Below are 12876 nucleotides of genomic sequence, written 5' to 3' on the forward strand. Positions count from 1 at the left end.
TGTGTGCTGAACTTCAGGGAGAAGTGATAACTGGCAGTGAGTCTTCATGGACTAGAGAACAGTCTAAGACAGTGGTTCTCAACCTGTGGGTCGCGACCCCGGCGGGAGTCGAAGGACCAAACCACAGGGGTCGCCTAAAGCCATATGTATTTTCCATGGCTTTAGGCGACCCCTGTGTTTTGGTCGTTCAACCCCTGCCGGGGTCGCGACCCACAGGTTGAGAACCACTGGTCTAAGATGACAAAGCCCATTTTCCTCAGAGAAAAAGGAAAAACCTGTCCAAAAACCTCCCAACTTACCTTTAATGACACCACTAGCCAATCCAGGAATGCCCTGGATCAAAGTGACATTATTGTGAACAAAGTATTCATCACAGGTGGCATTGAAAAAGTGACTTGAGTTACAGAAGAGGCCCCATAACTTTGATGGGACTGTTGTGTTGTTCATTTCGTTGGTCTTAGAGCATTCGCTGACATTGTCAATGTGTCTTGATGAGAGTGTACGGTTACCCAGCATGCAGACCCTAAGTAAAAACAAACAGGGAAACAAAATTTTAAAAGAAAATAGGTTAGCTTGGCCTGTAGTGGCACAGTGGATGGAGTGTCAACCTGAAATGCTGAGGTCACCAGTTTGAAACCTGGCCTTGCCTGGTCAAGGCACATATAATGAGCAACCAATGAACAGCTGAGGTAAGGCAATTATGAGTTGATACTTCTTGCCCTCCACCTCTCTGTAAAATCAATAAATAAAATCTTTAAAAGAAAAAAAAGTTTATAAATGGGTTATTAAATAATAAATAGGTTAATAAAGGAAAATAATCCATTTATAAGAGCTTCACTGTCATGGATGGGCAAGAAACTATTGACTAGCTCTGTAAACAGTGACTTACATTTTCTGCCAATTTAATTCTGATAGCAGTCTTACAAAATAGGTATTATTTTGATTTTGTGGATGGAGGAACTGAAGTTAGACAAAGTAGCCTTCATGAAGTCACACTGATGGGAGGTGGCAGTGATAGAATTCAAATAGAAGTGTCTGAATACACTGCTGACTCATCTTCCAAAACTTCTAGGTTATTAACCAATTGTTAGGTCTAAAAGAATCTTGGGTCCTTTTGTTCTTACAAAAAAAAAATATTTCCTCTAATTTTATTTTCAGCTTAAAAAAGCCTTATGTTCATAACAAACCCCTTGAAAATGTTTTGCTAAAGGTCAAACCTCTGGCTACTGCTTGGCTAGAATTAAAAAGCACATCTCTCTGTAGCCTAATAGACAACTGTATTTAAAGATATACAAATATTCATTGCTTATTTTATTTTTTCTTTAACCTGGAGATACAAATATGAACAAAGGAATAATATACTCCCAGTTAAAATAACTTTCAAGAGGAATAAAGCAACTTTTAAAATATGCAAAATGATAGCATGCACACACATTGTACCATGAACCATGTACCCACTGCTCAACTTCAACAACTTTCAACATTTCCCAACTTTGTTTCATGCATTCCTCTAGGTTTCTGTCTTGTTTTGTTGGATAGTTTAAAGAAAATACCACATATTTTGACCTTTTATGCACCAAAAAAGAGAAGTATCAAACGAGAACTAGAGGCAAAATGAAATTTCCCAAGTCAAGGTATCTTCAGAATGTAGCCATTAGTATTTTTATGACTAACATGGATCTAAGGCTGCTCTGTAGTCTCTTGATGATCAGACTAAAAGAGTATGGTGGAACCTATTGCTGACATCATTCAGCACAGAAGAAGTACTGGACTGGGAGTCAGAAAATCACAGCGTTCATGTTCTTGCTGTGCTATTAACCCTTTAAGAAGTGATTTTTTTTCAGGCTTGCTGAAGCCCGGGAGTGAGTTTTTTTTTTTTTTTCAAAAAATAAAATTAGTTCTAGTTTTATTAACTTAGAATCATTTTTGTTTGATAACCAATTTATGGAAACAAGAAGAACATACGTTTACCTTTTTTAAATGTTGCCCTGTACATTTTTAAAATAAAAATTTTTGTATGATCCCACTCTGGATGGTCAGGAGGTGCAAGGACATACATGAACATTCATAGTACTCAAAGGGTTAACTAACTTTGGGGCAACTAATTTAATTTAATCTCTATGAACCTAACTTTTCATCTTGAAAAATCTATTTTCTGCAGTCAGGTTAACTCAACATAGGACAGTTGAATTAAATTCCTGGATAATTCAGATGACTTTTCCAAGACAATCTCTGTAACAAGATTACAAATAACACTCAATGCTGGCTAGTGCCTATGCCACTAGTCAAATGGAAAACAGGTGGGCCTGTGAATCATATAGCCACACAAATCCACTACTGCTTAAAAAAATATATAATACTTTAGGGTACCTGAACTACTTATGATGTATAACTTATATACAGAGAAATCATAAATGTAAATGACATGTATTTCTCTTTATTTTATGACTAGGAATTCCATTATGGTATTAAGAGAATTAAAAAATGTGGCCCTAGCTGGGTTGCTCAGTGGATAGTGTCATCCTGGCATTCTGAGGTCACAGTTTCATCCTTGGTCAGGGCACATATGAAAAGCAACCAATGAGTATACAACTAAAATGGGAAATTTTTTTTTTTTGAGAGAGAGAGAGGCAGGGAGCGAGAGAGGCAGGAACATTGAGCTGTTCCTGTATGTGCCCTGACTGGGGAACTGAACCAGCCATCTTCACACTCTGGAAAAACCAATGGAGTTATCCAGCCAGGGCTTAATTTTCATTGATTTTTAGAGAGACAGAGAGGGGAGGGAGAAGCGAAGCATTTATTTGTTGTTCCACTCAGTCGTACATTCTTCGGTTGCTTCCTATATGTGCCCTGACCGAGGATAAAACCCACCACCTTGTTGTTTGGGATGATGCTGTTAACTTATAGAGCTGACTGGCCAGGGCCATTTTCTCTTCCTTTCTTTTTTTTTTTTTATTTATTTTTTTTACAGGGACAAAGAGTCAGAGAGAGGGATAGATAGGGCCAGACAGGAATGGAGAGAGATGAGAAGCATCAATCATCAGTTTTTTGTGAGACCTTACTTATTGATTGCTTTCTCATATGTTCCTTGACGCGGGCCTTCAGCAGACCGAGTAACCCCTTGCTTAAGCCAGCGACCTTGCGCTCAAGCTGGTGAACTTTGCTCAAACTAGATGAGCCCGCACTCAAGCTGGTGACCTCAGGGTCTTGAACCTGGGTCCTACGCATCTCAGTCCGACGCTCTATCCACTGTGCCACTGCCTGGTCTGGCTGTCTCTTCTTTTCTTTCTCCCACTTCCCCCTTCTCTTTCTCTCTTAAATCAATGGGAAACTTTATTTATAAATTTAATGAATTATAAATATTTAGTATGAGTTTAGGTTTCCTTTGACTTGACTTTTTATTAATAAAAGAAATCCAATATTTATATACTTCATAAAGGTTGCTGGCAATAACTATACTATTTGAAAAGCCCTTTGTGAATAGTTTAACTACATGCAATCATTATCAGATGGTTTTGAAAAACCTACTATTTGTAACCCAATGACGGTTACAGCTACCAGTTCTATGCCTGGGACAAAGAAAGAAGACCAACAGCAACCACAACAAACTAGGCAGTTTGCCGGGAGGCTTCCTGCCCAGATGCTGACTTCTAAGAGTGAAGTTTCAGAGATATTGTAAAATTCTTTTTATTTATTGATTTTAGAGAGAAAGGAAGGGAAAGGGAAGGGAGGAGGGGAGGGAGAAAAAGCGGGATGAAAAAGAGAAAGATTTGGTGTTCCACTTATCTATGCATTCATTGGTTGATTCTTCTACGTGATCTGATTGGGGATTGAACCCACAACTTTGGTGTATTGGAAATGATACTCTAACCAACTGAGCTACATGTCCAGAGCTGAGACTGTAAAATTCTAACTTGAAATGATCACATCATCAGATAATGTCAATGACTACCCAACAATAATGATTAGTCAGAGAGACAGACACGTACGAGAATTGCGGAGGGGCAAAAGATGACTTGATGGCTCCAGCATAGATGGCCAAGATGGACACGATGACACAAGCCAGAAAAAGTGAAGCAAACTTGTTCACATAGCGTACGCCGATGAATACCACCAATACCATGAGGACCAAGAAGGCTGTGCCATAGACACGCATGTTATTTAGCATGGCTGATTCCTTGGCATCATCGCTGCGAAAGATGGCAGCCTGGGGGACCATATATACCTGTTAAGCAAATAAAGTAGAAAATTAGGTAATTTCAAAGTAATCAAGTAAAAGGATCTAGTTTGATATGCTTTCACAAAGGAAAGCAAAGCTGAGGCAGAAAATGGCTGGAGACTTAGCCTAATTCCTATTTGGATCTAGAAATGGGTTGAGGTGGTTGAGTAGTGCTGGTTGGGTGGAGGGGAAGGAGGAGGCAGTCAAGGATACCGTCAACCTTTCTCCTCCATATTCTCACTAGGAGGCCATATGTATCTGTGGAGGGCAATAGAGCAAGGCACAACAGAGTGAAGTGCAATATAATGAGGTATGCCTGTAACAGCTGATTACAATCACTCACTCATAGCTGATCTCTCAGAAGCTTTGACATCAAAGAACAAAATAAAACCAAATCTATATTATTATCTACACTATACAGCAGTGGTTTCCAACCTTTTTACACTTCAGGACTGGTGAAAATAGAATTATTTCAGGGACCGCTAAGGCAGAAATCACTCTGAGCATGAGTGAATTCAACTAAGATCATTGGGTCTATAATCTTCATACAACATCAGGGTGGTTAACTCTTTTGAGGACTGACATGAAATTTGTGGTGGACTGGTTGGCAGATTGGCAGTTGAAAAATGCTGCTGTAGAACACAATTAAATCATTACTCACCAGAAAAATTTCAATGGCACCAAGAATATACATGGCTGCTGCAAATGTGGTACCAAGATAAAAGCAGAGGCCAACAGCTCCACCAAACTCTGGGCCCAGAGCCCGGGAAATCATAAAGTATGAGCCTCCAGCTAAAACACAATGTAGAAAGTGATCAGGATAAAGAAAGTACATTAGTGCCCTGGCTGGTTGGCTCAGTGGTAGAGCATTGGCCTGGCGTGTAGGAGTCCCGGGTTCGATTCCCGGCCAGGGCACACAGGAGAAGCGCCCATATGCTTCTCCACCCCTCCCCCTCTCCTTCCTCTCTGTCTCTCTCTTCCCCTCCCACAGCTGAGGCTCCATTGGAGCAAAGATGGCCCGGGCGCTGAGGATGGCTCTATGGCCTCTGCTTCAGGCACTAAAATGGCTCTGGATGCAACAGAGCGATGCCCCAGAGGAGCAGAGCATCGCCCCCTGGTGGGCATCCTGGATGGATCCCAGTCGGGTGCATGCAGGAGTCTGTCTGACTGCCTCCCCATTTCCCGCTTCAGAAAAATGAAAAAAAAAAAAAAAAGTACATTAGTAAGAGGTATGTAAACAAATCATAAGAATAAAAATATGCATAAAGAATAAATATTTGAGGCTTCTAAGAAGGTAAAACGTGATAAAAAGATTTGCTAGTGGGAAGTAAAAGATGAAATCTTTATGGTAGTATATACTGCACATCTGTGCTCTATAGGAAGCACAATTTGTCAGCATTAGAAAACTATCAGGCTCTGGCCAGTGGCTCAGTAGATGGAGCGTTGGCCCAGTGTATGGATGTCCAGGGTTTGATTCCTGGTCAAATCACACAGGAGAAGCAACCATCTGCTTTTCTCTATCTCCCTCTCTACTTTCCCTCCTCTCCCTCTTCCCCTTTCACAGCCAGTGGATCGATTGGTTCGATATTGGCCCCAACTACTGAGGATAGCTTGGCTGGTCCAAGTGCATTAGCTTCAGGCACCAAAAATAGCTTGGTACTCGAGTATCGGCCCAGACAGGGTTGCTGGGGAATTCCAGTCAGGGCACATGCAGGGCAATTCCAGTCAGGGCTCATCATCTCCCCTCCTCTCACCAAGAAAAAGAGAGAATATTTACTGTAGGCACGAGACAGCCTAATAAAATATATCCTAACTAAAAGAAGCAAAAAATGCAATAAAAATTAATGATTTTAGCCTAGAACATAAAGAAATTTTTAGCTTTTTTTTCTTTTCTTGTTCTTAAATTTACTTATTGATTTTACAGAGAGAGGAAGGGGGAAGAAAGAGAGAAAGACAGGACCATAGATCTGTTTCTGTATGTGTCGTGACTGGGGATTGAACTAGCAACCTCTGTGCTTTGGGATGATGCTCTAACCAACCAAAATATATGGCCAGAGTAACTTTTTTTTTTTTCATGAAGAAATTCTAGGTAGCCTGACCTTTGGTGGCACAGTGGATAAAGCATCAACCTGGAATGTTGAGGTCACAGATTCAAAACCCTGGACTTGCCTGGTCAAGGCACATACGAGAAGCAACTACTATAAGATGATGTTTCCTACTCCTTCCCAACTCCCTTTCTCTCTCTCTCTCTCAAATCAATAAATTAATTAAAATTCTTTAAAAAAAATAAAAAATAAAAAAAGAAATTTTTAAAGAAGATATCCTGAAGTCAAATAGCATTAGTGTCTATGGCCAACAGATTAAAATAGTATTCTAGTCCTGATCAGGTGGTTCAGCCGGATGGAATATTGCTCTGATGAGCTGGTGTTGTGGGTTCAATCCCCAGTCGAGGCATATGTAGGAGTCAACCAAAGAGTATGTAAATGGGTAGAACAGTGGATTGATGTGTCTCTCAGTTTCCCTTCCCCTCTCTAAAAGTAATCAATAAAAAATATTTTGTTGGCCCTGGCCAGTTGGCTCAGTGGTAAAGCATCGGCCTGGCGTGCAGGAGTCCCGGGTTCGATTCCCAGCCAGGGCACACAGGAGAAGTGCCCATCTGCTTCTCCACCCCTCCTCCTTTCCTTCCTCTCTGTCTCTCTCTTCCCCTCCCGCAGCTGAGGCTCCATTGGAGCAGAGATGGCCCGGGCACTGAGGATGGCTCTGTGGCCTCTGCCTCAGGCGCTAGAATGGCTCTGGTCGCAACAGAGCGACGCCCTGGATGGAGGGAGCGTTGCCCCCTGGTGGGCGTGCCGGATGGATCCCAGTCGGGCGCATGCGGGAGTCTGTCTGACTGCCTCCCCCCTTTCTGGCTTCAGAAAAATACAAAAAAAAAAAAAATTTTGTTAAATAAAAATTTAAAAAATATTCTATTTCTAAAAAATGTATACTTGTGGCCTTTATATCATAAACACACAGTAGTCACCGACAACCCCTGAAGCCCACACAGCCTACTGACCTGGCACCACTCCGTTAGTTGCAATAGCACTCATGGAGATAGCAGTCAACAGTGTCTGTGAAGAGAAAGAAGGGAGAAGGTTCTTACTGTATAAAGAGAGCCTTTCTGTACTCTTCTCCTTCTGTGGTCCTAGGAGAACTTATGGAAACTTTACCTCTACCTACCTTTATGGAGGGAGTTACCTGTCATATCTAATGGCATGAAAATGAGATGATGTGGTTCAACTCATCACACAAGTTACACTATTATTATCTGCAGTATTCTGCTAAAATGCCCCTACATCATAATCAGTAGGTGTGGTACTATATTGATATGCAAGCTCAGATGGTTTGTATTCTGAATTCTGACTATTGCTACAATAACCAATATTCAGTAAGGAAGGAAACTACTGAAGATTTCTGAGCTTGTAAGAACTGTCTTTTAAAAACATGGCCTGGTGGCAGAGTATAGCATGGATGGCAGACAGGGAGTAGATGGGAGCAGAGTGACCTGTCAGTAGATTATTATCATGTTCAGTGAGAGCTATGGATTGCAGTGGCAGGAGTGGAAACATGAAGGAAGGATTGATTGTAAGAGATTTCAAGGGGAGACATGACTGGCCTGGGTAGCTGACTGGGTGTGAAAGGCAATCAGGGAGCCAAACATGGCACTGAAGTTTCAAGACTACAAAACTGGGGAAAAAAATGATGGCACCATTAATTTTAACTTGCTAGTGATATGAACTATGACTGCTTACCCTATTCTGTATAGTACTCTGCTGAGCAAAGTACACATGAAGGGTGTAGTGGTGATAGTAATAAAAGAGGTCAGTTGTTAGTTAAATAACTTACTGGCTTGAGCAAGTACCTTGCTGGCTCGAGCAAGGGGTTATTCCGTCTCCATTCCTGTCTATTATAAAATAATAGTTAGAAATTATCTATCGGCCTGACCAGGCGGTGGCGCAGTGGATAGAACATCAAACTGGGACATGGAGGAACCAACCAGGTTCGAAACCTCGAGGTTGCAGGCTTGAGTGCAAGCTTAACAGATTGAGCATGGGGTCGCTGGCTTGAGCGTGGGATCATAGACATGACCTCATGATCGCTGGCTTGGGCCTAAAGGTCACTGACTTGAACCCAAGGTCACTGGCTTGAGCAAGGGATCACTTGCTCTGCTGTAGCCTCCCAATCAAGACACATATATGAGAAAGCAATCCGTGAACAACTAAGGTGCCACAACGAAGAACTGATGCTTCTCATCTCTCTCCCTTCCTGTCTGTCCCTACCTGTCCCTCTCTCTGTCACAAAAAAATAATCAATAAACAACTTATAATAAAATTTACAGATATGGTTTGGAAACATAGATAAAAAGATTTTAAATTGAAGAATAAAATGTTCTCAGTGTGGTGAAGAGAAGACCTGGAAAAAACATCTGAGTATCTGGGTAAGATAAAATAAATGAGACCTGCCTGACCAGGCGGTGGCGCAGTGGATAGAGCGTCGGACTGGGATGCAGAGGACCCAGGTTCCGAGACCCTGAGGTCGCCAGCTTGAGCACGGGCTCATCTGGTTTGAGCAAAAGATCACCAGCTTGAACCCAAGGTTGTTGGCTTGAGCAAGGAGTTACTCTGTCTGCTGAAGACCCACAGTCAAGGCACATATGAGAAAGCAATCAATGAACAACTAAGGTGTTGCAATGTGCAATGAAAAACTAATGATTGATGTTTCTCATCTCTCCGTTCCTGTCTATCCCTGTCTATCTCTCTCTTTGACTCTCTCTCTCTGTCTCTGTAAAAAAATAATAAATGAGACCCCAAAACAAAACAAATAATCCTCATCCCCAAACAGCAATCAGTTTTGTTTCTAACACACTCTAAGAGAATGGTACACCCCATTTCCTAACACATTTTTTTTTGTCACAACATTGGTGCTATCAAGCTCAGATGGTTTGTATTCTGAATCCTTTATAGGCTATATTTGCTGCTTCCTATAAAATTCTTACATTATAATTTTTTTTTTTTTTTTGACAGAGACAGTCAGAGAGAGGGACAGATAGGAACAGGCAGATAGGAAGGGAGAGAAATGAGAAGCATCAATTCTTCGTTGTGGCACCTTAGTTGTTCATTGATTGCCTTCTCATATGTGCCTTGACCGGGGCGCTACAGCAGACTGAGTGACCCCTTGCTCAAGCCAGTGACCTTGGGCTCAAGCTGGTGAGCCTTGCTCAAACCGGATGAGCCCGTGCTCAAGCTGGCAACCTCAGGGTCTCAAACCTGGATCCACCGCATCCCAGTCTGACCATCCACTGTGCCACTGCCTGGTCAGGCCCATTATAATTTTAAATACATATTATTATAGATATAAGCAGTGAGTAACTACACTAAATAACTGAAAATCCTTTTGATTTTAATATCAAAATAACCTCTTCTGTTGAGAGTATTACTACTCCCTAGTATTTTGTTTTTTTCCCAAAGAGGTCAAGTGTATATACTCTCAAGCATGGGCAAGGCTCCAGGTGATCTCCAGGAGCCACCTCTGGACTTACGCAGCAACAGCAGATAAGGACAATTGCTAAGGCCTGAAGAACTCCAGCTGTGCCTACTACCCATGTAAGGCGTAGAAACAGGATCACTCCAAAAATATTCTGTAGACATGGGAGGTAGACACCCATGAAGGTACCCATTTGGGGGATCTGGAAAGGAAGATGTTGACAAAAGAAAAAATTATATAGTCATCTAGAAAAGATTATTTTATCTCTTTACTTTTATATGAAAACTTGCTCTCTAACTACCACATTAATCTCAAAGCAGAGATGATAAGTTTAACAAATACCTTAAAAGAGGCACATACATAAAATCTTCATCTTAACAGTATTGATCACTATACCTTTTACTTTTATTATTCCTAAAGCTATAGATTTTTTACCTTTCATAGGTCTCCAGATGTGTTTACATAGGCATCTGACCACATAAACTTTTAAGTGTACCCCAACAACTTAAAAAATTTTGGTTGTTTAAAGCTGTTAGCTTTTTTTCTCTTTTCATTTAAAAATGAACTACTGGCTTGATCTTCGGAATTTGATATAAACCCTTCACAGTAGTTGGTAAAATAAAGATCTGAGGGTTGTTTTACCCCTGAACCACCAAAAAACTAGCTTGTAATATTGTTCCATATTTTCATTTTGATAAAAAAGACTGATGTTTGGTCTTTGAAAAACCCAGTGTGAACACTCATCTTTTGAAGTGCTGTCTGGAATGCTTTTCTCCCGTTATCACATGGCTCACTCCTCACATCAGTTAGGGCTCTGCTCAAATATCACCCTTCAAAGGGCTTCCCCTGACCAAACTCTCAAAAATTAATAAGCATTCTCAGTCTCTTTATCCTGCTTTTATTTTTCTTAGAGCATTTATCAACATAGTTAAAAATTCTTAAGGACTGTGTCCACACTAAAATTGAGATTGAATGACAATGAGATATTGTATGGTCTTTTTGTGCTATGAATCCAGCGCCCAGGACAGTGATGGCATGTTATCAAGCATTCAATAAATAGCTATCACAGAGCACAGAGTAATGTCCTGGATAGTCTTCCTTTCTTATATATGGGGCTCGTTTTATTTATCATGTTTTCTAAGCCTTCACCTTGGTGGGCTTCTTTTTTCCTTCAGGGATGTTCTCTGCCTCTTCATGTTCCTTTGCTCCTTGAGTCAGATTAGTGTAATTAGCCATGCGGTTGAGGAGAGAAGACACTTTTGGTCTGGTGTCCATTTCTTCCTATAAAACCAGAAGTAGGATGAATGAGTGATGAAGAACACACTGGAAATAAGCATCAAAATGACCACTCAACCAGAAAATTGCATAGTAAATGAGAAAATATTTCACAGATAAATATTGTAAGACTATCAATGGGACTTTATTTCCCTCATTAAAATATCACAATCAGGCCTACATGAATCCTTATAAAAATCTTAAATGAAAAGCTTTATGATTCTATCTAATAGCTTAGCTTTATAGTAAAAAAAAATATTGGCCCCTACAGACAGCTGTAACCTTGTAAAAAATATTTACAATATGATCTTTAACCAGAAAACCCTTTCTTTAGGCTACTAACATTCTAGTAACATTTATGGTATTAGTTATAGCACCAAGGATAGACAGGTCAATGAAAAACTTGTTATTGAGCTAAATATTAACCTCAGACTTTTTCTTGAAGGAAGCTGAGAGGAAATATCATTTAAAAAATAGGCACCCTGAAAGAAGTGGCACCCACATCATTATACAAAGCCAAACAAAGGCAGTGGACATAAATGCTGGGAAAAAATGGGTTCCTTTCAACAACTTGACTGCAGAGTTGTCCTCTGACTCTAGAAACCTGCTTCCTACACTGAGTTTTTGATTGGTAGTTTGAAGGTAAATACTCTTCCCAAGCACAGAGTTGAAAAATACACTATTTTATACTTAGAAGAAAATTCCAATGTAAATATTTAAATCCGCTGAATTTGATAGCAAGATCTCCATGTGCCTGTGATGTTGACATTTGATTTAATGGCCACTCATTCATTAGTAGTAATTAGAGTACGTAGATTAAATCAACCTCAATGACAAGTTCTAAGTACTGTATTTTAACAATTTATTAAATTATCCCACTTGTACTGTTTTAAAACTAAATGGGGTAGAAAACACCTATCTTGAAATCTCTGTTCCTGAAATCTGTCCTAGTTTTCTCCCAAATATTACCTCAAAGAGTGCCAAGTTTTTATCAAAATATTCATCTCCTTCTTCATAATTGGTATTATTGAGATAAGCATTTCGAGCTTTCTTATGGCCATCATCTGGGAAAAAAATTAAACCAAATTAGTTTCTCTTCGGTTTTGAAGAAGCACAGTACCAAATAACTGTATGTTGCCTTTGTACTAATATAGAACCCATTTTCATATTCAAATTTAAACCTGAGTGTGGTAGAATGCAATCAGCATTGCTTACACAATGTGGCTCCCTCTCCGACAAGAGCAAAAACAAATCCCTAAGAAGTAAGCATGGGTCATTCCTTTCTTAACAATATTAAGACCTCTAGAAACACTATTCTTTTAGGATTCTAGCAGAGTAGGGTCTCACAAAGTCATCCAATCCTATAATGAAAAAAGAAACTGAATTCTTTTTTTCTTTTTTTAGAAACTGAATTCTTATTGAGTACCTGCTCTGTGAATAAGCCCTGTACTGGACATGGGCTAATTTCCACACTGCTGCTGCTGCTGATGGCAGTAAAAGCTCTCTGCCTCCAGTGCTGTCTGACATTAGGTCATTCAACCAAGTATTATTTTTGTACAAACACTTGCCACATATTTTATGTTCAAAGGGGCAACCCACAATAATTTGGTGAACCAGCCATGAAGATAAACAGAGAAAGAGATATGTTTCCCTAAAACAGTAGTGTTTGTGTTGTTTGAGCACTTCCTTAACTTTGATTCTTTATTGTGCAAGTTATATAATGATAATTGTCTGGTAGAAGAGAAAAAAAATTAAAAACTGTAAATGTGATTAGAAACTAAGATTTTAAATACTGAGGCAATAGATACCAATATAACTTAAATACTGAGGCAATAGATACCAATATAAAACTTAAATAA

At 39.9% G+C, this 12876-nt stretch overlaps 1 protein-coding gene across 5 annotated transcripts in view; it reads right to left on the reverse strand.

Annotated features, from left to right (window-relative positions):
• Nucleotides 1–12876, reverse strand: part of SLC12A6 (solute carrier family 12 member 6) — a 107015-nt gene that overhangs the window by 24094 nt on the left and 70045 nt on the right. For all 5 annotated transcript variants that reach the window (XM_066277237.1, XM_066277235.1, XM_066277234.1 and 2 more), the window contains 7 exons: nucleotides 11987–12081; nucleotides 10892–11023; nucleotides 9798–9944; nucleotides 7275–7329; nucleotides 4881–5011; nucleotides 3990–4225; nucleotides 300–523 (listed from right to left, as the gene is read on the reverse strand). In XM_066277237.1, the coding sequence (XP_066133334.1) occupies nucleotides 300–523; nucleotides 3990–4225; nucleotides 4881–5011; nucleotides 7275–7329; nucleotides 9798–9944; nucleotides 10892–11023; nucleotides 11987–12081 (1020 nt within the window). The remainder of the gene's footprint in view (nucleotides 1–299; nucleotides 524–3989; nucleotides 4226–4880; nucleotides 5012–7274; nucleotides 7330–9797; nucleotides 9945–10891; nucleotides 11024–11986; nucleotides 12082–12876) is intronic.

This window comes from Saccopteryx bilineata, chromosome 4 (assembly GCF_036850765.1).
Source record: "Saccopteryx bilineata isolate mSacBil1 chromosome 4, mSacBil1_pri_phased_curated, whole genome shotgun sequence".
NCBI lineage: Eukaryota > Metazoa > Chordata > Mammalia > Chiroptera > Emballonuridae > Saccopteryx > Saccopteryx bilineata.